Source organism: Poecilia mexicana, unplaced genomic scaffold (genome assembly GCF_051168715.1).
Source record: "Poecilia mexicana isolate PSO_F unplaced genomic scaffold, ASM5116871v1 scaffold_5, whole genome shotgun sequence".
Classification (NCBI taxonomy): Eukaryota; Metazoa; Chordata; class Actinopteri; order Cyprinodontiformes; family Poeciliidae; genus Poecilia; species Poecilia mexicana.
The window spans coordinates 22192896-22219375 of record NW_028263374.1 but is presented as its reverse complement, the minus strand read 5'-3'; the positions used below and the strand labels follow the sequence as shown (position 1 = coordinate 22219375).

Here is a 26480-nt window from a genome sequence, read left to right as displayed (position 1 = left end):
AATAATAAAAGATATATGCCACAATAGACAAAAATCTTGTATTTTTCTCCTGTGGATGCAATATCAGAAATTATTTTAACTAAATAAAAGAAAATTTTACATTAAGTATAACTTTTCATTGATTTTATGTGTGTGGCTTCAGTTGTTGTGGTAAATTTACATGTTTTGTTTCCTATTTCATTAAGTCATTGCAATCTAAAAAATAATAAGTTATTTTAACACAACTACATAGCTATTTAAAAATATAGTGTCAAAAACCAACTTTAAGTTATATTACTGAATTCTTGCCTCTTGCTCAAAGTACTGTCACCATAATAATTTATTTTTTTATAATAATTCCAGTGTTCTTTTTGCAACTGAGTGCTTTAATTGGTACTTTCACCTGTATGAGGAAGAAAAAGCAAGAGGTTATCACACAGTGGCATCAAACCTGGGCTAAATAAAACTGGTTGCAGACGGCTGTGCAAATATTATGAAAGACTGATAAAGGTTGCCGGTTGCCATAGGTACTGTATGCTAATTCCTAATGGTGTCTTTCAAATTGAAAGGTAAAAGTGTACAAAAGAACAACTATATTTAATTGGTCTTTGCTCTTTCTATTAACCGCTGGTAACATTTCATCGAAAGCAGGAGGGTAGCTATGACTTCTAAATTGCAGCATTTTTAGCAACAAAAAGAAAAACATCATACTTATTTGACTAAGCAACATCCAAAATGCTGGATTCTGATCAACAGAAGTGAAGAAAGGCAGACAAAGTTGTTTTAAGGTTTTAAGGAAACCCAAGGAAACTTCATTTTATTAATATACCAGAGAGTTTGGTATTTCCTCCTGTTATAGAGCTGACACTAGTGCTAACAGTCAGCCAGCTGTGTATGTTAGCAAATAAAGACAAGCAATGAACTTATCCCCAATAATAGGGTATATTTGATGTCATTGCAAACATGTGACATTCACAAAATCCCAGTTTACATCCATCTTAGTGTGCATGAGGCAGACTGATAAGTCATAATTGATGAGGCATACAGCAGGAAGCCTGAAATAAAGTAACTCTGGGTAAAAGGGTGGTTTGGAAACAATATCAACTTTCTAGTGGGAAAGTGTACGCACTTATTACCAGAAAATATGATCTTGCATGCTGTGGATTTAATTATTTTCAGTTTGAGTTGTTGTAAATATTTAAAACCTGATAAAACAAGCTGGTGTCTATACTTAAGTTTATTTCTTCTAATTGTGTTTACATTTTTCTCTAAAGAAAGACATTACCTTTTTTAAAATTATCTGGTATATTCATGGTATTTAACTGACACTTAACATTTTTTTCTACCAAGTACGAGAGACAGAAATAGATTTTGAACCCTGATTTGATCATGTAGTGGCCACTGCATTCTTTTTTTTTATTTTTTTTTATAGGATTGTGATATATTTTTTTCTTAGAACAATTTATTGTAACTCTCTTCTGTCCAATATCAGACACGATAAAAAGTATAAAACCTAAAGTAGAGAAAAGTATACATATATACATATATGCATATGTCTATAAAAAAAATCCCTATCCAAAGTCAGAAATGGGGCAGTTGGGTTTTTACTTTTGGTGACAGGCAGTCAGGCAAAGCCAAAGTGTGATGTAAAGCCAGGAAACTCGGTGTGAGCTCGCTCCTCTGCCTTTGTTACGCCTGTCGTGTTTGTATTCACATCTTGTACATCATAGTCAAATGGGAGTCAAATAACAAAGGCTTTCCAATTATGTGTAGCACAATGTGTGAGAGATGGAATATCACAAAGGCATTGTTCCCCCTCTGCTCCTGCTGACCCTACCTTCGAAATGGTTTCATGGCCACTCCAATTGCCTGCACCATTTGATTTAGCTAAAGGGATTTGACCACCAGCACTGAGATGTAAGAAGAAAGGAAGAAAGTCCTATACACAGCTGTGTATCCTTCTATAAGAAAAGAAGGAGAATTATGCTCCATAGTTGAGCACAGCAACTGAACTCTGGGATTTACCAACTAATGTTGTTATACCATTTACCCTCACTTTGACAAGGCAGATAAGAGTATGCAAATTCATTGCACTGGCATCATCACAAAACTAGTCCATTATGCTATTGATTCTGTAAATCTTAACACAATAGATAGACAAAAAAGAATAATAATTGAGTGCTTAAAAGATATGAAGAGAATTTGCCTTCAAATTTTAAGTTATAAATAAAAATATAAAAATGATGAAGCATTTTGTCCTTAGATGTTCTTTGATATCCGTCTAATTTGGTTTTCAAAGAGAAATCACCTGCTGACTCTTTTAATCAGCAGTATCAGAAATTTCCCCGTCCCATCCTGCCCCGTTTGAATAAGCTGCACAGTGATCGATGCCTCTGTGACTCCAAAGACTTCCTCTCCTACTCACTGCTTGACTGGAGCCATCTTGTTTGGAGTGATGGCTCACTCACACAGGTTCACGGCTGCTATTGTAAAATCAGCCAGCGTTTAATTGAAACAAATGACTATAATAATAGAACATTATCCCTGCAGGCACCCGGCCATGACAGCTTTAATTAGAGGCGCGTTCGAGACTGATCCTTCAAAAGCACAGCCGGCGCGCAACAAGGTGGTAAACACGCCTTTAGGTTGGGAACAGACCCGGCTCCTCGCAGCCCTCAAAGCTACTTCTCATTTACCCCGAGGGCAAAGCACTAACAACTCTGTTCCTCAAAGAGCCTTGGAGCCTCCCGCCTCTCCTTCCCTACTTCCTCCTCCTCTCTTTCTCTCTCCTATCATGCGTGTCTTTGGTTTATCAAGCTTATAGATGCCCTGGAGGGTCATTTACACAAGCTGAGGAGAATTAATAAGAGAGTGGATTCATGAATCATGCGCTGCTTATGTATGAAAGCAAAGGCAAAGCGCTGTGTCGGCCTTCTTGTGACATCAGACAGATGCTAAGTAAGGAGATATGATGAACAGTGGATGCCTGATGTTTCAAACAGAAAAATATAAGTGTGTAAGTGGTGTTGTTTTAAGCAAAGCACTGAAAAAAAACCATTATTGTACAGTATTTATTTGAACAGAGCTCCCTTTGTGTTGTCAAAACAAATTACTCTGATCATTTCAGTAACAAATCTATATAATATTCCAAGCCACCTTTACAAGCCACATGTTTCTCTACTTTCTGTGCTCGGCTGAGATTACAAAATTATTCTACATGGAAAAGAGCGACAACTTAAATGTAAGCTACTCTAAAAAAATAATAAACAGGTGAAAAGATGTCATAAGCTATAAAGAGCATGTCTTTGAAACGTAAAAATCATATATTCGACCTGGAGTGTCAACATATAAAGTGCAGAAGTCACAAATTATTTGTGATTTATCATTTGTAAAAATCACAAATGTACAAATTTTACTTTTAAAGGTTAGGATTACACAAAACAAAATTATTCAGATATCATAATCACAATAATAAGATTCCAAAGTCAGTAAGCAAAATTGTCTCAGATATCCCGATATGTCATCAGGGAGTACTATAAGTGCACTAGTGCTTGCGTACTGTTCAGCACAGGTATTGCTAATAAATGAGATAACTAACTGAACTCTGGTCATATTGATAAAATAGAAAACTCAACAGCCATCAGTATTTTTTATAACAATTTTTTTTATATTTCTTACAACAGTTATAGCAAATATGTGTTATTAGTGAGCATCTTTAAATCTATTCGGGTATCTGAAGATCTTTTAAAACCCCTCATGTTTCATGTTTGGTGACCCTCAGTACAATTATTATCCCAACTGTGAGTCAACGTTATTAAGTTTTGCCTATATTTTATTTGCACTGACTGAGGTACTCGGCCTTATTAAAAATGTCAAACATGTTGTGCTCTATGTAAGATAAGGGAACTCCTATATTGCAGAAGATAAACTTACGAGCTATTTTACGAATTATTAAATGGATTTATTTAATAATTTTCTTCCGTATTTTTTAGCCATTCAGATTAAATGACTGTTATTGTTACTGTTCATGATTTATTCTGAAATTGAGAAAACTGAGATACATAACACAAAAATAAAATAAAATAATCTATTTCAAAATGATCAGATAGAAAATTTTACCTGCTTAAACACAGGATTGAGTCTAAAAACAAAATTACAGGCGACAGTGTTATAATATCACTGGAGGAATAATTTGAAGAAAGAAGTTGCTGTTTTTTGTGAGAACTATGAGCCCCTTAAACATTTTTCAGAGTGAATCTAAGGCAGTGCAAAAAGCAGAGGTTGATTTGCAGATAGTAATGTCATGATGTCCCCCTTGGCACCATCCTCCATGTTCCTCATTACCAATAATGTGAGATAGAACTTCCTTTACTTTTATCCCCACCCCCCAAACCCCTTCCACTACCACCCCTAGTTTTCTTTCTTGTTCCTCAGTTCCACCCCCCCCCCCTCTCTTTTTCTCTCTTGTGGTCCCTTTTTCTCCCCCTTTCTTGCTCCCTCTCCGCCCGGGTGTGTCTCTGAGCTCACCTCACAAAGCACAGCGTCAGAGAATCAGAGCCTTGGCTGACATGACATGTAGGAGATGGTTGTGAGGAGCGGCGGGGACACACACTCATGACAGCAGAAGGCAAGGCTCCTCCACTGCCACTAATGAGACTCCTGACTGCCGTGTCAAACACACTGCGTGCGCGTGTGTATGCGTGCGTGTGTGTGCGCTCAGGGCGGCAGAAAAAATGCAGAAGTAATGAACACAAAACAACAAAGAGCACACATATTTCTGAAAAAAGCACACAGTACTCTATATGCCATGCAATTGAAGGTCATGTCAAAGCAATATGTAAAAAACGGACTCACCGAGGATTTCACACATCTGACAGGGGCCATCTTCACCTTATCGTCAAGATTTGAACTATTATAGCAGCAAAATGTCAAATAAATCAACCACTGATTACTGTGACCATTAAAAGTACCAACCTGTAACACAGACTTGGATGTCTTTAAAGGTTTTCCTTGATTAATTTTTTCCTCCACATCTATGATAGCAACAAGGAACACCAAGAACACTTTGTAAGGTCTCAGCTGATAACACAAAAAGTAGACATGAAGTCATAATGGAACTCTTTTCTTTAATCTTGTGAAAATCTCGGCATAGTTTCTCACGCTTAAGACCTCTTTAAACTACATTCTGTGCTCTTCTGCGATAAAACGTCTGTGGTCCCCAAATTCAGCCCACACTCTACGGACTGTGCTAAGCAAATAAACCAAGTGTCTTTTTAATCACCCTGCCTCAAGCCACTCCTGTGCACGTTAACCAACCAGAGTGGCAGCGTTGTTTTGAAGTGGTGGCTGGTGGCACAGCAGGAGGTGAGGCGGGGAGGGAGAGGCGTCCCAGAGCGAGACGACACAGCTCCCCCCACCCACCACTGTGGCTGAACACTCCTGCCACCAGAGGCAGAATAACCTGATGGATGACTGAGATGGGGCACGGTGCAATATGGACACGATTTCATGCCATGATAAATCTCAGCGGGGGTGTGTGGCTAAGTGTAATATAAAATTCCTTATCTTTGTATCAGCTTCTCAGAACACCGTCTATCTACTGTGACTGAAGCTGTGTTTTCTTTAGCTTCTGTTCTTTGCTTGAATACCGCTGTTGATTACATCTACCGTGGATAAAGTCACGGAAAAAAAAAAAAAAATATGATAGCTCATGTTTTACTCTTCTGCTTCAGAAATATGATTACAAAAGTGCCACTTGGGAGATGCTACTGTTCGTATTTTGATCACGGTGAAAAGCGAGACTATAATAAAAGATTTTATTTGCAAAAAAACGCCTCCAGTGTGAATGAAATGAAATAACGTCACTTTTTTTTTAAAATTAGGCAGAAATTAAGTCACCTTATCCTTTGATAATATTAACGTTAATTGACCTTATCAAGGTGGAGAAAATAGACGAGTTGCCATGCAAGCATGCAATAAAAAAAAACCTTTAAAATGGTGAAATTGGAAAGTAACCTCTACTTCTTTTAAAATATTTCTTAATATACAACTACAGTTTCATATCACATTGCCAGAGAAATAAGGCACTTTCTCCCAGGAGATGAGAAAAGAATTGAATTTTTCCTTATCGGTCATCTATTTTTCTGCAGAATGCTATTACTTGCTGCCTGCCGTTGCCAAGCAACAGGAAATATTAATAGGACCTTTTATTAGCTCGGCTTTACCCGTGGAGTACTAAAATGAGAAAGTGGAAAACATGAATGTGTTACATAAATCTTTGAACCTTTCAGGATTTGCACAAGTCTCTGTTTGTCCAGTGATTTATAGCGCTGATGGTTCATTTATGGGAGAGGGAGGTGTGAAATACCAAAATGGAACATTAACCTGAGGGACAATTTGAAAATAAACAATCACACAAAAAGTGGAGGGGATAAAAAAAAAAGGAAGGAAACCAGTTTAAAGCGAAACCATCCTCTCTCCTGGCTGATGATTTCAAGAGGCCATCAAACAAGCAAAAGGCATTTTTGTTCCACTAGAAGCATTGATCATTCAAAATCATCTACGCCCGAATAAACATTGGAATAAGTAATGCAAGTCCCATTCTATCACTGGGCTTGTTGAACTGTGGTGAAAAGCGACAGACGTTCCATCAATTTCTTTTTTTTTTTTTTCAGACCCTGTAATCCCTTTTAAAAATCCCTGAAAATGAAGGTCTTTCAGAGGAGAAATAGGTTTTCTTCATCTGAATAGGGGGTACAGTATAAGCTCCAAAGAGCAGAAAGTCTTAAAAGACAATTTTAAAGTTCATATTGGCGAGAACTGTAAATGCATTTAACGGCAGGATTTTTGAAATGTCATATTTTATACAAAGTTAGAATTACAGGGATTCTCTTCTTCCTTGAAAGCATCTTTACTAAAGCATCTCCTTTTGTTCCAGGTTTACACAGAAAACCAGCAGGTGTACAGTCGGAGATAATACCCTAGCTGGGAGCCTCCGTCGGCGAGCGAACACATTAAAACACACCTCTACTCTCTTATCATTTATTCATCCCAGCTTGTCTGTGACAAGTTCAGTTGACATTGCAGCTCATATTTCATTCACACAGGCTTGGGGAGCGAGCACCTGCCAGGAGCACTTAATACCTTGTGAGGAAAAACAAAAGCATGAGACGAAAACACAGGCTTCCGTCCAAGTTAACATGACAGTCGGGGTGGGATTACTACTTGATAATTAACCTCAGTAGCTGAGGATAAGGGGCTTGTTTGGAAATTATTACTCTAAAACGTTGTAACAAAAGAAATTAGGAGAATGGATTTGAATATGAATGCAGCCAGCAGCTCTTTAGCAATACACTGACCAATATTCTGCTAAATTTGCATTTTATATTCAAGAAAAACTTGAGATGATGATGAGATAATACCTTTGAGCCTGATGGAGCTAGGGTAGCTCGTGCATATAGCTCTTTCTCCTCTTACACTGCTGTTATGCATGACATTACCTTCCTGATTATACATTCATCATCTGTTACATATTCAAAACATCACACTCAAGCCGGTCTGATGATGGCTCCTTCTGAATGAAGCACAAAAAACTTCATCAAAGATAATTTATTCCAGCTGCCAGCATTTTAAAACACCATATAGGCCTTTTCAGCTTAAATATATTTTAGGCACACAGGTGTGAGGCTCACAGAGAACAAAGTTTTTCCAGCCAATGAATAAACAGCTTTGCTTTCAGCAAGTTCGGGTGTATTTTTTAAAGTGGAAAGTGACTACAATGTGGCCACTTTGCTCGCGAGTCCAAAAAAATTATTCACCGGTAGCAACAGAGATGTGTATCTGTTCTGGGGCTGCATTGATAAGATCAATGCAACCTGAGCAAGGCTATTAAATTTCTAATGTGTTTTGGAACTTGTAGATGCTATGACAGTTGGGGCATTAATGGAGAGAAGCAGGGAGAGGCTCTGCCAAGTGCAGTGGAGCATCAGAGAAAAAGGGCTCTCTCAAAGATATCAAGTTAGTCCAGGAGCAATTTCAGACCACAACACAATAACCAGCAGAAATGACAATGAGCACTGAAAATGTACTCCTTACAAAATTAGGAAAGTGGTTAATTATGCCTTTCATGTTGTGACTAGAGAAAAAAAACACATTTTCAATTAACTTCCACTATGAATGAGTGGATTAAGCCAAGAAAATCTAGTTTTCCTAAGAACACTACAAGCCCAAGAGGAACGGTTTAGCAAACACCATGTCGAATATTTGTACAGATCCGATTAACTGATGGTTTTGTGCTAACTAAAAGATAAGAAAAGCAAAACTGTTCTTATGAAGTGACCAAAATAAATAAATAAACATGTTTTGAAGAAACTTAATAGATTCATTTGAAGCATAAACAAATTAATTAATAAATAAGCTTAATTTAAGTTGATGCAGATATCGCTGCTGATATATTAAACTATTTTCAGGTTTTCCCTTTTTTAACATTTTAATAAATTGCATCTGAGTAATTGTTGGACATCATGATTGACAGCAAATATTTGAAAAAACGGTACCATAAACCGTCTTCTTTTTCTCTTCTTGACTCTACTGAATTAGATTTAATGTTGCATTGAACTCTGGGCTCAAATGTCACAAGTTCTTTGCAGTTGTTGCAGCTTTGCATTTTTTGCATGTTTTCATGCATGCATTTTCTGCAGGTACTCCAGCTGTATTCCACAATTGAAAACATACATGTCAGGTTAATTGGCAACTTTCAGCCCTAAGGTTATTTGCCTTGTTAGTTTCTAAGATGAAGTGTGACTGATAACTGAGTCACTCTGCAAAGCTGAATCGGATCAAGCAAATACAGAACACAGATGGATGAAATAAAATTAATTTATAGTTATATGGTAATAAGGCTTACACAAGAATTATGATTAATGAGAATTTGGGTGGCAGGACTATTTGTCCCCTGCTCTTACCCATCAAGGCCTCTACAGTGGTAGGCTAATCAAAAAATAAAAATAAAAAAACCTGCAAATGTGACATGCTAATTCAGTGATGTTTCTACAATATTAAGAGTGGGTCGAAAATCTATAATTAGATAAATTCTACTTTGATTTTAGTTATAAAACAAGACTGTAATATTTAGTTTATGCCATTTTGTAAAAAGTTTCCCATCTATGGAACCCCATCACACTGAATTTCCACACTGCAGTGGAAATTCAACATCACAAGCCTATCTTTGCTGATGGTAATATATAACGGAACATTTTCTTAGGAAACCATGGCAATTAAAATTGTACTTTGTCCAACCCTACTTAATTTAACTGAGTTCAACGCCGGCCTGATTTATTTAACATCTTGTTTGATGATTGTGTTTTGCAAATTTAACTGAACTGATGCCACCACATCTGAAACAGACCAACAGAAAACCATATTTCAGTTAAACGTCCCCATTAGCCCTTCAGCAGACATAATCTTGTCTGGGATTCTGTCTGCTATTGTCTAATGACTTTGCTTCCGGGGGCAACAGATGATTGGTTGGTGCGTCAGTGCAGTCTGCCAATATCTGGATAGTGAATCACAAATAAGTGGACAAAAGCATCAGTGTGGGTGAATTTGAAGAATCTAACAGAGTAATCTGAAAGACAGATAACAACATGTTGTTTTTAAGTTCTTGATTGGGAAGCTTTTTGTCTCCACACAGATTATTTACTTCCATATCAGAGACAGCTCAAAGATGGTTAGTACCTCACTTTCAGCTTACTAAACTTAACATACCTTAACAGGACTAACATACAAACCACACAATAAAATAAAAAAAGTATGGAAAAAAGACTGAAAATGTCTTAAGAAAAAGTATTTTGCTCCCCAGTAAATGACTACTCGATGTGTAGCTTTAGTTGTGCTAGGTTTTCTTTGAACTGTTTTCAAGGTCTTTTTTATTTAAGGAGAGGTTTTCACAGAGCTAAAAAAAAAAATGTCCATAAAATAATGTTATAAAATGAATCATCCATCCATCAATTCATCCTTGACAAGCTTAGACATGTTTCAGAACCACGTTGAAGATCTAAAAATTCATGTTTTATTTCCGTCAATATGGTTTATCTTTGCCGTGTTTTTTGTAAGTGCATCAAAACGAACGGGAACAAATTGTGTCTTTGCATCAGTCTGCCAGTAACAAAGCACCCAAAAAAATAACCAATCAAGCAAAGCCACTTATCAATTCTTACCAAAAAGCCCTGTGATTATGATCAACCACTCCAAAATGCTACTTTGCCTGAATCCTTGGGGTTATACAATCAGGCTATTTATTATTATATGTTTATATTGTTGCACTCATATTGGAGTACTTTCAAATATGTGCATGCTTCAATCCAAATGGTGCCACATTTAGAAAAAAAAACCCAGCAGCTTTCAGCTTTTCGTTGAGATCAAATAACCTCATTTCACTCAACTGAATTATCTCTAAAATATCTAATAATGAAATCCAGGAGGTAAAGAAAATTGGAGCTATATGCTCATTTTGAATAAGAGTTACCTTTTTTTATTCTTCTTTACAATTTGTACTTGCTTTTCCAGCCACAATCTCAACCACCCCCACCCAACCCCACCATGTCACCCCCAACCTCTCCTCTCCTCATCTAACTCTATTGCACTCTTTTCATTGCCCAGCTCACGTATTGAATCTGCTTGATGAAAACAGATCTCACTGCAGCACCACAATAGAATGGCTGATGCAGGAAAGATGAACCCTAATGGATTTTTTTTTTTTCAATGTGCTCAAGATTGAATATAAGGCCTGACCTCCAGATGTAGTGGATCCATTTCAACGGCAGAGATATTGTTTATAGTGAAGACAAAGAAATGTATAAATAAACATACTTGGACACTCACATAAAAGTACAATGTCAACACAAGAAGCAGATATTTTGCATGGTGTACTTTTATGCAACCTAAACAGGCAAAAAAAAGAAAAAAAGTGAATTAACCAACACTATTTATCCGCCCATGTCAAGTGAGGAATTCATAATGATACCATCTCATGTTTGAACTGCAGAGTTTGCTTAATTACTCTGTTCAACAGACTGTGTCAAGGTGAGGCACCAATTTAATAGACACTCGGTTCTCAGCACAAATGAAACTCCGCTACGGTTTGGTAGTTTTTGCCAGAGTATTTGATTTAGAGAGAGTTTGCTTTATAAGCTCCTTTTTTCAGGGTGAAGTTGAAGCAGGGCACTAAAAGGATCGCTATGCCTCCTTTAGAGAAAGTTGAAATGAAAAGATTATTTTAAAGTTTACTTTACGAATTCATAAAATTATATATGTGTGTGTGTGTGTGTGTGTGTGTGCGTGTGTGTGTGTGTGTGTGTGTGTGTGTAAGGCGAATCAAAACCTCCTTACATAATAATGGTTCCCCCTCTATGTGTCACCATGTGATACTTTTCTGCAGTTTGCAAGTAGGATACTTCCCAAATATCAGACGACAAACTGAACGGTGCTCTGTGAGATGTACTCTGAAGCTTTTTGAGGATGTTTTTTTTTTTTGTTTTTTTTCCACCAATCTTGGTTCACAAATCACTAAGCAATTTGCAAACCAGCTCCATCTATACTGTAATTAAATTACATACAGGATCTTTGTCAAATAATTAAATGACTTTCGACGGCAGCAGATTGAACTAGATTTTATTTAGTGGTATCAGAGTAAAGAGGGCCAAGTGAAAAAATAAATATACTGTTTTCTTTCGTCTTAATTATTGTATGTGCTGCTTTGCTTTAGTCTTGCACTTGCAAATCTAAAAATGTACACTGTTTAGAACAGTAACGTGGCACTTTCAGAACCTAATTTAAACTGGGCAAAGCATTCAGTCTCGTCTCCAAAAATAATCTTTATATGATCCAGGGTTATCAAAACAGCACTCACAAGAAATAACCCTTGCAATTGGAGATTATTTGTTCAAATTTCTGTTCGATATGTTGCGCTCGCTGCACATTCGGAATCTCATGCATTTTTATCGCGCAGCCGACTGTATTCAGCCCCATTAAAACCGAAGCGTGGTTCTTTCCAGCACAAACAAACACGCGCTGACGGTGGAGTGAAAGACTGGCCAATCAAGCAATGTCTCCACAGTAAAGGTCATGACCAAAATGTGAAATGAATATAAAGACAGATGACATGTGAAGCTAATACATCAGGGGAATATTCCTGCAATATATATATAATGCATAAGATGTTTGCATTTGAGATCTTTATCAAGATCTATTTCAATTGCTGTTTACCCCTCTCCCCTCTGTTTGTGATGAACATGATACATCACACTTGACCTTGATATGCATCTGTGTATGTCTACAGTATACTGAAGCAGACACTCTTATCTGCTTCATAATCTTACAAAACACTCTGAGAATCTCTGATAATTATAATGATAAAGACCGATGAGAAACAGCTATCATCCAAAATGCTTTGGGGGATTTATAAAAATTACAAAAAAGGCACAGCTGGCAGAAACTATTTCTGTGCCAGTTTATGATATCTGTCATTATCCAGTAAATTACAAGGGCATGAATTCCTTTACCTTAAGCCTCCACATAAGAAGAATATATATTTTTTTTATGTTAACATGGTTTACCATGTAATTTGTTTCACTGGGATCTCAGTGCTGAAATCAATGAAAAACATCAATGCCTTCTGCTTCCAAATGGATGCATTCAGATCTGACACTGCCAAACTTAAGAGGAACAATTTTTAGTCAAACACTTACATATTTGCTGCACAGTGACGAACAAAAGACTTATCTGAATAACTTGAACTTCAAATTCACCTTCAAATTCAACCATAAATCACATATTTAATGCTGCATCTACAACACGGGAATAAAGACAGCAGCATGTGCGTTTACATTTCATACTTAAACCTTCTGCAGATTGTTGTGCTGTTCTGATAGAAACCTGCTTCTTGCAGCAGTTCCCACAAAAGCAATTACGGTTTTGAGATGCTAATTTGCAGACGAGCGTTTTTTTTTTGTGTGTGTGTGTGTGTGTTTGGAGCTGAGGGAGTAATCAGCATGTATTCATGTTTGACAGATTGACCGATGCATGCCGTCGAGGCAGATATGATGCTGATGGATTTACCCACAATCCTTTTCTCCATGCATTACAGCTGACAAGGCAGCCCCTGAACAATCATCTGTTCCCTCCACTTGGCCTACGTCTACTTGTCTTGAAAATTACATTAACGTTTTTGGAGCATGATCTGTTTCACTATAGAAATCATTCATCAACATCAATATCATTCAAACATTAAATCATTGCAAAACATCACATGTTTTTTTTTGGTTGCTTTTAAATGTTGGAGGTGCAGGTGTTCTGTGAACTTCAGATTACAAAGAATAACGCAAATGTACTTTAAATTTACTTTATTTTAAAGTAAATTTGCTTTTTACAAATTAAAGTTAGTGGAGTTAAAAATTTTAGTTTTTTTTATTATTAAATGGGCTCAAACATCTGTAGGTAATACGCTTATCCAGCTTTGCACTGGATCCTACCAAAGCCCATTATTGGATGCAAAATCAAGGCAGTTTTACTCACCGAGGGCATTTGACTGGAGACAAGGTGGCTGTCCTGTGCCAACATGTTCGACATCATGAGCGTTGGCAGCTCAGTGTACGAGTATGGGTTGATGAGCCCATTGTGTGGCAGCGAATGACAGAGGTAGCCCGTAGAGTCATGCTCCATCAGGTGAAGAAGAGGTGGCTCGGGGTGGTTGGGTGGAGTGATTGGTGGGATCTCATAGTCTTCGTCCCCAGTCCCGTTTCCACTTGAAGTGCCGCCTCCTCCGCCTCCTCCCCCGCCGCTGCCCGTCTGGCCTGTGTAGCTCTGACAGGATGGATAAACAAAGCGAGAAATAGAAGGAGAAAACAATCATATAATCAAATAGAGTCATATGAAACTTAAGAGAAGATTTTCTAAAGCAAGAGATAGTTATCTGAGGCATTTGATGGCTATCCCTACGACAGAAAACTATGCCACATGGTAAAAAATGGAGATCAAGTTTTTAACCAAATGTGGTGTTCTAGTTGTTTCAAAGAGAGAAAAGACAACAAATATATATCCTTAACACATGTATTGTGATACATCAAGTAATACTGAATTATTTTAATTTGCAAATTTATTTCATTTAGTGTTTCGCTTCTTGGGAAAAAAAACAAACAAACAATTGTTTTCAACCAAACATCAAACATCTAATTTTAGATGCAAACATGGAGTGCCTGACCTTGGTGATAAAGAAAACCAATGCATGTGTTAGCTGCTGCTCAAACACTATAAGTCCAATCAGATCAGAGTCCTGCACAGAGCAGGAAGAAAAGAAAAATAGCAGGGAAATTCAACGGGGAATGAAAAGCAATTTTGTCTGAGATGATCCAACTTGACTCCCATTGTAATGACTGAGTCAAATTAATCATCACAAATAATATTCTGGTGTCAGCTATTCAAGGGGTTTTTAATAGAATTTTTATGATTCATGTCTAGCGGTATACATCAAGCAGTCAGTTCTGCAACATTTCTGAAATCAATTCAATATCATCTTTGTGTAGGCTGTCATCCTCGGCAGCAGAGTGGTCATTTATCTCTCAAACAGATACTTTTGGAAAATAAGGACCATGAAGAGATAGGAAAAGGAGAGAGGATACAGGGTACTTTTTTTTTCTTGTTTCACTCAATATTGTTTCAGAATGAATGAGGGGGAAAAAAAAGTATTTTTTGGCAAGTAGCATAAAAAATTTGTAAAACGGCAAAGATGCTTCCTGGTTAGAATGAGGAAAGGGTAAAGTATAAACACATTCATGCATACCAGAAATGCAAACTACACTGAGTCCTAATTTATCCTGTTTTTGTTTCTCTCTCTCTCTCTCTTTTTGCATTTTGCATTCTGGTATTCATTCCGTGTACAGTACCAAGAAAAAGTATTTTTTTCTGAGTTGGCAGTATGTCAGACTTTCAGATCATCTGAGTAAATGCAAGTTCAGTTTTCAAATGAAAATTTCTATATTTTTAAGTAGGAAAATCTCCCTGAACCTACCCGTCCCAATTCTACAGATCTCAGTTTAGTGTTTGTGAAATGAACGTCAGCTTCCCAGAGAGCGATTTTAATCGCAGGCAATCAATAATTTAATTCCAGTGAACAAATATGCAGAGAATTTTGTTTTTACCCAAATGTTTCACAACACACATAAATAAAAAAAACATCAAGGATTTATTGTTCTTGTCTTAATTTGATTTAGGGGAGACCGGGTATGGTTGTAACATGGGGAGAGTTGTAACACCACCAGTTCCACCAATCAGGGATAAGATAGGAGTCACATGATCATTTCAGCATTTACTCGCTTCCTCCCCAATCCCATATTGTGATTGTCAAGGCTGGAAACAGGCACATGCAGATACTAAGGAGAAAAAACAGATTTTGAGGTAAGAAAGTAAATTTTTTGATCATGACTATATTTTGTTTAGTACTTATACTGTTGCAGATAAAACCATATGACTTACATTAGATGAAAGTGTAATTTCTCAGGCAAAATGTGATGCATTTTCCCGTGCTAATTTCAAACCGTTATGCTACTACAGCTAGCTAAACATGGCTGACAGGGTTGGGGTGGGTTGTAACACATCTTTAAAAAGTGTTACAACCATCCCCTTACATACAACTAAGAATATTTTTATTTTAATCATTTTACAGAATGCCTAGGCAGTGAATACAAAAGACTGATGCTACTTACCTTCCCCTCCCCACTGTTGCCATAAACATCAGCCACTGGATCACAGTGTCTACGCCCCATTTAAGAAAATGGTGAACGCCGCAAGTGATGCCTGGATGAAGATGAATCCTGCCAAGACGATATATGATATTCCAGGTATTGTGAAGACTGCTCTGCCTGCAGCTGCAACACTGAAAAACATTCAAGCCGGTTTCCAATCCACTGGTATTTGGCCCTTCAATCCTGACATTTTTGAGGAGTGTGACTATGCACCCTCACAAGTCACTGACCGTCCCGACCCAGGTACATCACTGACATCTGGAGCTTTCCAGCCACAGTCTCCACCAACTCACCTGGAGACTACTACTTCTGGCTCCTCTGCAGTTATTGATGTGAACATGTCCTGTGCTCCAGATGAGCCAAGCACCTCGGGGGTGTCTCCTGGTTAGCCATACAATCCTTTGGCTATGCGGCCATTTCCAAAAGCAGGGCCAAGGAAAACAACTGACAGGATCAGGAAGAAAAGGAAATCTGAAATACTCAATGACACACCAGTGAAAGAAGCACTGATGGAAGAAGAACAGAGAAGAGGAAGCAAACATGTAAGGAAGAGTTTCTTTGCAAAGAATACAGGCAAGCTAAAGAGGAAGAAGAGAAAGCCTGCCAAGAAAATGTTAAAAGCCAACGCTAAGGATTCTGAGACCTCAGACGATGAATATTTTTGTATTGTCTGTAAGGAGCTATTTGGCAACTCAAAGCCACAGGAAGTGTGGGTAAAATGTGCCTTATGCAGTCTTTGGGCCCACCAAGCCTGCACTCCTGGGCTACCATCATTCATTTGTCACCACTGTGACTCTGATTAAGGATACACACACATAGACACAAACATACACACACATTGACATTGTTTTTTGTTAGACCTACATGTTCAGTGTTCTTTAAGCATACATTACATGTTAAGAAAGTTTGTTGTAGTAGAATAATTTACACACATGCACACACAGAGTATATTTGAGTTATGGTCAGTCACACACACAGAGAGAGAGAGACATTGTTCTTGTATTGTTCTTTTAATTCAGTAAACATCTTTTTGAAACATATCACATGTTGTGGCCTCTGTTTTTGCTTCTTTTGTCTAATTGTTACAACTTACCCCAGCAGGTGTTACAACCTACCCCGCTATCGGGGTAGGTTGTAACAAAGGGACACCATGTATTTGACATGAACTCATGAGGTCTGTGATATTCTTGCAGATGTTTGAATTGGTGCCATTTGTAGTAAACAAATGTGGGTATTTTGTATAAAAGTTTGAAAACTCTAGCTCAAACATTCTGTGAGTTAAAGGTGCTGGAGCAAAAAGTGTTACAACCATACCCGGTCTCCCCTACTTGGTCCTAAAATAGACTGAAAGCAAGCTTCTATAAATTTACTGGACTGTCCTTTAAAGACAGATGTGTCTGTAAGCCTTTGGGAATGCTCTTATTGTGTGGCCTAATGGACAAGAAAACAAACATTTCCTGAGATTCAATTCCCCTCATAATTGTTGGAAGGAAACTAAATTGTCTGCTGTAAACACTGTTTATATTGTGTGAATTGAGTCCCTCGTGTGTGTCCCCCTTTTAGCCACCGTTTACTCATATGTTCGCTGTGCGAGAGCACCAGGTAATCCGAAGGAAAATCATGTTGAGTCATCACAAAGCATGTTCATCAAACTGTTGTTTTCCCCTCATCCTTTATCAATAAACGGCAGAGGTCTGGAACGATGTTTTCAGTGGGTCTCTCGTCTGCTGCATTTGATTGTGCAAACAGGACGAGGAGTGGAGATGTGTCATGTGTTACATCGCTGTGACGGTCCATCCAGTGCCCTTGATGATAAAATGTAAATAGCAAGGACATTCCCAGTTGGATTGTGGCAAGATAAATTATTCATTATGCCACTGTTCAGAATGAAATTGCAAGCACAAAACTGCATGTACAGCTTGGTTTATGTATACTTTAGTCTTCTTTAAAAGCCAAATCCACACAAAGGCAATTCAAACAGTGTGTCACATGGCATGTTTTTGGAGACAAATGTCTCTTCTTTCTTTTGATATTCCTCAGAGTTTAATTATGAAGCAAACACTTTGTCTAAAAGCGTCACTACACAGATTTTAATCCAACACAGAAACATCTTTTATTAACCTCATCTGCTCCTTGCAAGACACTATAGGGAACATTGTTTCCAACGCACAGTATGCTGTCTGCACAGCGAGAGAAACACAATCTGCAACGATTTAATTAAGACACAGATCTCTCGGCTGCAAGTGTTGCATACCAGCACACCTTTCATTTCGAGAGAAACAGATGAATAGACAGTTGGTCTGGGACTGAGAGAGGAAAAAAAAACATTGATTGGGGAGCTTTCCAGCTTGTCTTTTACTTGGCACAGATCTCCAACTCCCTCTGTAACACTGCCTGAGTACTCAAGGCCTTCTGGAGATGATATTGACTGTGGCTAATGGCTCATTATCTCTATATTCTTCTTCTTATTAGATTATTGTTGTGGTGCCTGTAGAAATCAGGATTTAGGACATCATCCAGTTCGTATTAAATTGTATATCCATTATAGAAATGTTCCGCTGTCAAATATAATTAATTTGCACGATAAAAAGCTGAATGCCTTTTTATGGAAGTAAGAAACATAATCTTGGTCTGCTGTTGTTGCATTGTGAACTGTAAATATGAGGTGATAAACCAGTCTGATGGAAGACAAAATGATCACTTATTTAAATCTCTTTTTTTCCACTTTTGTGGGATTTTGATAAAAAAAATAACTTGCTGAAATAGCACAGCAAAGGCGATTGCAATGAGTGACTTAGGTTTTTACCTTTGCAAAAGTAGTTAGTGTCCAGAGTCGTTGCCAGCCATTAGGGTGGACTAACCACAAATGCTTAGGGCACCCAGAACTTCTTTAAATTAAGTGGCACATTATGTTTACATAGATGGAATATAACACTGCTCAAAGTAAATCATTTTTGAAGCAGAGCAGATGTGACAGGATGAACAAAAGATAATTTCTCATGTTGCTTTTGTACTTCTCATTTTTCATGTTTTTCATTTTATCAGCAGAGTTCATTTTCTGAGTCCTCCTTCCATATGTTTGCTGTGTTATCTGTGTGGCTCATGGCAAACTGTAAATGGGGTTTCATTCATTCACTCTTCTTTATACTCTTTCATAAAGGTCAGATTAGTGGAATTTAGACAACTAGCTCTCCTGTCAATACGTCATCCCACCTGAACACGACTCCTCCAGAGATCTGGATTTCATCTGGAGATTTCATGTTCTGTAGACTAAAAACCTTTTTTGAGGTATACTGCAACTGTATATATAGAGAAAACGGATGACACAAAGGTGAACTCTATTCATTAATGAATGGACTTGGAATTAGCTGCACTGACATTTATTTGGGGATATCAGAGTAACTACGCCCCTTTTTTCATAATTATATTTTTTAACATCTTTAATGTAAAAAAAAACTTTAAAAAAACCTAATTTACAAAGTAATTGCAAAGTAGTGCAATTACTTTGTATTGCACTAAAATATCAAAACTTGGCACAATGTAGACAAGATATGAATCCTTCTGTAACACAATTTATGTTAACTCAAAGTTGGAACACTGAATGTTTTTATATAGTGGAAAATGAGTCAGCAAAACAAGAGTTTGAGAGCTCCATAGTCACACCTGGCTCTTATTTTCTACAGAGAAAAAGAGCTTAGATTCGTCCCAGGGGTAGGAAAGACAACTAGAAGGAAGATGATGACATATCTGTCTTACAACTAATGTGCACTTATCTGCCTATTGGAGTGCGTTGTCACACGGGTGATTTATGCCTGAAATCCCTCGCACAACACCACCACTTCCATCACCTTCGACACCCTTCGTTCCAACACTTTTCCATTTCCACTATGCAGCCCTCTGCACTCAGAGGAAAGACCTGTTATCTCTTCTTCCCATGTGATTGTAAAGAAAACGGTTGATTTATGTTTGGAATGATTTATAAAAGCTTTCATCATTTTTCTTCGTTTCATTCATTCTTGCCAAGCAAGACTACAGTTTACATTTGTGAATTATCCTGTTTACAACAGATCTTGTTTGCAAGACAAATAGTTGTTGTCTGACTACAAAGATCTTCAAATTTAAATAGCATGAGCTCTTTGCTTTTTGTTTTTGTTACTCCATTTCTTCATCATCCCTCTCCTTATCTATCCATCTCTTCTGTCCATCATCTCGGGCTTAATTAAAGCCATAGCTCTTACTCTACTACAATACCAAGTTAGAGGGTATCAACACACCATAGAGCCCAACAAATGGGAGGGGGAGAATGCCGAGGATCCAGTTGCAGCCATCCTACACCCCCCCCCCCCCCCTCTTCTCTCAGCTGGTCTAACACTGGCCAGTTTTTTCCCCTTTAAACCCAAACCAGTTTTGGTCCATGCACAGCATCTAGCCTGACCCCGATTACCCGCTGTCACCATACCTTCCTGTCAACAAATCTCACTCTCAAATAGCCAAATTGTATTATTTATCTGTCACTATTTTGCTATTTGAAAAAAAAGAGCACTGTTGAAAGGGATGTCCTGTGAAAATGTGCATTGGGAGAGGGAATGGTGGAGCAGAAAGGGAGATAGGTTGATGGCATGCACTCATTCAAGAACATAAAGCCCAGCGGGAGTGAAAATATAGAGGGAAAGGAGTGTATAATTGCTGTCAAAAGCTGAAAATGGCCTCATTCACCCCCAGATACTCAGCTGATTACGAACTAATCCTCATTGACTAAAACCAGCCTTTATAATTGCATATACCTCCCTACCCCACCTTTCCTTTCATGTTTCCTTTCCTCGTTCTCCCCTGTGTATCCTATTCCCAGTACTCGTCTCACTTGTCAGTCGAGGTCAAGAGGTCATCTCCATCTGATCGCGTGTCAGAACAGATTACAATCAGAGCTTTTGTGCGATGTCATATTTCATTATGCATTTGACTCATCTCCCAGGTCCAAGGGTCAGTGTGATTTGATTGGATGACAGAAATGATATAATTTGTGTTTAACCCTAGGCTGTACGAGGTTCTGAGTGGTGTACTAATGCATTTTGCAAAGACGGGGCAGGCCCTCTCCACGAGCGACTAATTTGAAGTGGCACACCGCAGAGTTGAAGGAGAGCCAGAGCTGTTGCACAACATGCCGAGGTTATAAGGGAGGCTTTATCAAATAATAAACACAACCTCCCTCTTACTCCCTGCTTCACGCATGCTTTCTCTCTAAATCTGCAAGTTGATGCAAGTGACTAAATATTAGCTGCCTTCACTGACAAATCTCTTCCTTTTATTCCTATTTTTTTCTTGGATATATTGAAAATATGTCATAGGCTCTCGTTGCTCTTTTTGTCTTTTCGTCTGCCTCTCTCCCATCCCCTCTCGCCAGTCGCACTTAATTCTGTCAGCTGCAACAACTGCACTGCCATCAAGTTTTCAGAGCAAGATTAGGCTCTCCACCAAACCGATGTAAAAGTTTGTATGGACATTTAATCAGGCGCCGTGTCAACAGACAAGATTTCAGATTGTCGTGGTTGCGAGGACATGCAGATGCAGCGATATCAGTGACAATCATGATCTCCTCCAATGTGGTTGGGGGAGAAAGGTAAAAACACGGGTGCTCAGGTTTCCCAATAGTGATCCAGAGTCAGAGTGATGCCAATGCTGATACTGCTGAGGATGGTGGAGGGGGAGGAAGGGGTGAGCAGAGAGGGAGAGGAGAAGAGGGAGCAGAAAATAAGGGGGGAGGGGAGGAAAGAGACATATCCAACATTTCAAATGAGGACCATAATCAAACTTATTGCCTGACAGGGTGAATCTAGAATTACAGTGTTGCTTTGGCAAAAATAGAGTATTATTTCTCCTCTGTCTCTTCCTGTTGGGAGCAGCCATGCCTTGTTAACAGGGACAAGCCTTTTAAACCTTGCTCATTGCCTGTTCTGCAATGCTAAATAGCAGCTACTGATATTGCTGATTTATGAGTTGACAGAAGTACAACAAGGCCAACAAACAGCAGCTGGTAAGCTCAACTGCACAGTTGTCGTCTGTCCGTGCCCCCAGTTAGAAATTACCATTAGTGTGTGGACAATTGTGCCACTGTGTGTGAATGACAAAAGTAATTATTGTTATAAGAAGAAGTAAATGGACAAAAACAGCAGAATAAAGGGTGGTGGATGAGTACCGACTGACTGTCACAATGTTCAAAATGACAAAGGGAGTGCTGATGGCGCAGTCATCCAAACAAACATGCATTATTCTCGTAATTGTTAGGATCCTGTCACCCTCAAATAACGCTGCTGATAACTCTAGCCCAGGAGAAAAAGGGTGTAAAAGAGCGTGAGGATGGAGAAAGTGGATCCAGTCTGTGCATTTATGGTGAATGTGTCTTTGTGCAATTACTTCTCAATGTTTTCGCTCTCATACCTACTTTTCTCAAATAAAATCCAGTTTTAAGACAGTGCGTCCTATCTGTGCATCTGCGTGTACGTGTGTGTGTGTGTGTGGCTGTGATGTCAGCTCTGCTTGTGTGCCTGCTTCAGAGTCAATGAGGCTGTGTATCAGTGGCTGGCACAGCTGGTGGGAGCAGGAGACTAACATCTGGACCCTCGCACTCCTGGTGCCATTGTTAATAAGAGGCTGGTTGTGAGTGGAGGGGAACGGAGGAGACAGCTCTCGAGTGTCAATGAACATCCCTGTCTCTTACTGGTTCTGTGCTGCAACTTGCACTTCATGTGTCACAAAAAAAAAAGGTTCCACACTGAGCCTGGAACAGAGATGTGGAACATTTAAAATAAATATCTGGATAAAGATGTTTTTTTTGTTGTTGTTTTTTCTTCTGTAAACCACGGAGTGACATTCATTAGGTCATTTAGGAATTTATGTCGACAAATTAATTTAAAGATCTCTAACATTTTTCCAATATCATTTTTGTTTTGCTTTTGGTTTTAGTAGCTTGCAAAATGACCTGATGCTATCTGAATAGGTGAAAATAAGTTTAAATACTTGCTCAAGTAACTGTAATTGAAAGGTTTTGGTAATCATGGTAATAATCTGTGTAAAGGATTTAAGTGTGTCTGATAGCAGAAATGTGTTATGATAACCTCAGGCCATTCGAGTTGTAATCTAATCAGGTGTGAGATGGCATGTTGTTTTTATTCTTGTAACAGTGTGCACAAAATACTACAAAATCAAATCCTTTTTTTAAAATTTTGCTCTGCATATTTTTACCAGATAGAACTAACAAATGTATTCGTCATTGGATGATTTATTGCATTTTTTTGAACATTTTAATATTAATGCACGAGGAAACCAGTTGTAAGAAAGTTCTAGATTAAATCTATCTTTAAAATAGATGGAAGCAAGAAGCTTTAATAGCTGTAATATTCATGTAACAGTCATCATATGTTCCTTCGGTGCGAAGCTTTATGGCAGGTAGCAGTAGAATGTAACAAATTCTACCATATTCTTTTTAACCTACATACAGATATACACTCACTTGAGAAAGTATTCACACCTCTTGGTAGTGAAGCCCCTAGAAAGTTTGGTGCAACCATTTATCTTCAGAAGTCACATGTTTAGTGAAATGAAGTCCACCTGTGTGTAATCTAAGTATCACATGATCTGTCAGTATTTATACAACTGTTTTGAGAGGCCCCATAGGCTCCAACACACCCACTAACCAAACAATACCATGACAACCAAGGAAACCTCCAAACAAGTCAGAAACAAAGTTGTTAAAAAGTACAAATCAGGGTTGATTTGTAAAAATATATATATATATCAATCTCAGAAGATCACCATTAAATCCAATATCATCAAATAGAAAAAAAAAAAAAAAAAGTAGTATCAAAACAAACCTGCCAAGAGAAGACTGTCCAGTAAAACAGGGTACGGTGTGATGAGGGCTTTAGTACAGAGGCAGCACAGAGGCCAAAGTTAATCCTGAAGAAGCTGCAGAGTTCTGAAGTATCTCTCCCTACGACCACAATAAGACATACACTTCACTGAGCTAGGCTTGGAGTGGCCAGGAGAACGCTTTTACTTACGGACAAAAACAGAAAGACTCCTTTTGAGTTTACCAAAAGGCATGTGGAAGACTCCAGAAATGTGTCAAGGAGGGAGCTTTGGTCAGATGAGACCAAAATGTAACTATTCAGCAACCAAGAAAACCACCGTCTGAAATTAATAAATCTCATCACCCCAAGAACAACATCCCCACAATGAAGCATGGTGGTGGCAGCATCATACTTCGGGGATGTTTTCAGCAACAGCGACTGGAAAACTAGTCTGAGTCAAGGCAGCGATGGAATATACAGAAATGCTATTGACCAAAACTTGCTTCAGTCAGTAAGCAATTTGAGACTACGACAAAGGTTTACTTTCCAACAGGACTATGACCCAAAGCATACTGCTGAAGCTACACTCAAATGGCTTAAGGGGAAATGTGTAAATATATTGGAATGGCCCAGTCAAAGCCTAGACCTAGAATCTGTGGTTAGACTTGAAGATTGGTGTTCAGCAACTGAAACCATTTAACTTGAAGGAGATTGAACAATTTTGCCTTGAGAAATGGACAAAATCTCAGTGTCAAGACGTGACAAGATCATAGAGACTCATCCAAAGTGGCTTGCAGCTGTAATTGCTGCAAAAAGTGGTTCTACACTGTACTGAATTGGAGGGGGGTGATAGTTATGCACACCAAAGTTTTCTGTTATTTCGTGTTATTTCCTCTGCGTTGTTTGCTTCGCAATAGAAAGAAACTGAAATGTTCAAAGTTGTAGGCATGTTCTGTAAGTGAACACTAAAATAATCCATTTTATGAACATCAAAGTGATTCCTCACCATAGGGTATGGGGGCTATATAAAATGCACTAAATGCATGTACTTCTCTTTTTGCAATTGAAAATAACTGAAGATTTGCCTTACTTCCCCTGTTGCATTTAAGTTAGATGCAAGTCTAAGACAGCTATTGTTTAACTCTGATATTTCACCCTTTAATGTTTAAATCTTTTCATAGTAAAACCCTCAAAAGCATTCACACTAATTAAACTTTGATATAAATAATTAAACTCAAAATCTGCTCACCATTGCTGTCATCATTAATGTGTTAGCACTCTCATTCAAAGAAAACCCCCATGCCAATGTTGGATGCCTTGAAAACATGCGAGCATGTGGTACTTTTACTAAGGTGTAGAATTAAATAGATGTCCAACTCCTATGAGGCACATCACACCTCACTTTCTAAATGGTGGGCTGCTTTAATACCAAGTTCTAAATATTTTTATTTATTTATTTTTTTTATGTAAAACAGTACAATTCACTGGCTCCAAGCCCTAACACCTCTGCTTCATGCTGTTCAGCTATTTTATTAGGGGAATTTATATAACCTCATTTGAATTTGATCAAAACTGAGGAAATAAATCAGCATGAATTGTTAGGTCTGTGTAGTTTCCACACCTTAAAAATACTGCATTAAAATTAAATAGACATTTTGTGGCCAAGTGTAATGCTCTAATGCCCCCTAGGTTGTTTTTTCCACAGCAATTAAGGAAAAACTATTCAAGACAAACTAGGAAGGTTTGCTTTTCAAAAGAAATTGAAACCATCTGATGCAGTGAACTGGCTCAATATAAGGTATGCAGTATATTTTATCTGTTTTATGAAACTCTGGCATTCAGTCTGGAAAAAAGTGAAAGGTTGGTCTCTCGTCATTTTATGGAAAGGGTCAAAAAGCTTCCACAAACACATTAAGGGGCCATTAGTTTTATCTGTTCACCTGAGGCAACAAGGGGGAGAGACAGCATGGCAAAGCTGACCTTACACAAATATACATACCTACATTTATTTACACACTGCTCTATTGGGGGAGTGCTCCAATAAGGGCATTTTTAAACAGGGTAGAAGCATTTAAGGTGAAGAGTTTCCAAATGACTGTTAAAATGCAACGGTGGAAAGAGCTTTCCATCTTTCTACTGCTGCGACAAATATGCCGGCACATCTTTTTGCTTTGTCTCTGCTCAATGCTTCGTCAGCGAACAGGCTATAGAAATATTCTGGCAGGCTGCTCTTTGTTTTCATTTTCACAAAAGATGTAGTGCGGGAGTGAAAGAAGGCGGAAAGAGGGGGGGGGGGAGCGAGGTAAAGGAGGAGGAAGGTAAAGGGATGTTGATGGAGGTTGGAGGAACATGTAGGAAAATAAATGGAAGGATTAAAGTGAGGAGGGGAAGATTGGGAACAGAGGTTAAAGGGAGGTGTGGAAGAAAGGATGGAGGATGACTGAAAGTTTGGAGTGACGAAAATGAAGAGAGGGCAAGTGGAAGTGAATAGGGGTGGAGTTTACCATTCCAGTACCTACAATAATGTAAAACACCACATGGAAGTTGTAAATCAGACTAATGTGACCAAGCTGTAATTCAGACCAGCAGGGCCTTGGCGTGAGCGCAGGGACCCTTGAACGGCAGGAGTTTACAAAATGCCAGCGCTCTGCTTTAATCAGCGTAACAGTCAAAAGATACCGTCTCCACCAATCAGCTGGCTTCCTGTCAGTCACACCCGACTAAACCTGACCAATCAGGCTTCATCGACTCCCAGACCTGCTAGCTGAACTTTGGGCCGTGGCCAAACGAGAGAATTACTCATCCAAACAGGAAAGGTGGAATGGCTCTTTAATTCAGAGCGCAGAGGGAGGAGGTG

The 26480-nt window shown here is 38.4% G+C and overlaps 1 protein-coding gene and 1 long non-coding RNA gene across 4 annotated transcripts in view; one reads left to right on the top strand and one right to left on the bottom strand.

Annotated features, from left to right (window-relative positions):
* Nucleotides 1-26480, bottom strand: part of tox2 (TOX high mobility group box family member 2) — a 126311-nt gene that overhangs the window by 19857 nt on the left and 79974 nt on the right. For all 3 annotated transcript variants that reach the window (XM_088005748.1, XM_088005747.1, XM_014990957.2), the window contains exon 4: nt 13552-13839. In XM_088005748.1, coding sequence (XP_087861874.1) covers nt 13552-13839 — 288 coding nt within the window. The remainder of the gene's footprint in view (nt 1-13551; nt 13840-26480) is intronic.
* On the top strand, nt 15356-16814 carry LOC106914108 (uncharacterized). The gene is made up of 2 exons (XR_015762883.1): nt 15356-15429; nt 15698-16814. It is a non-coding gene; the product is annotated as an uncharacterized LOC106914108 (long non-coding RNA).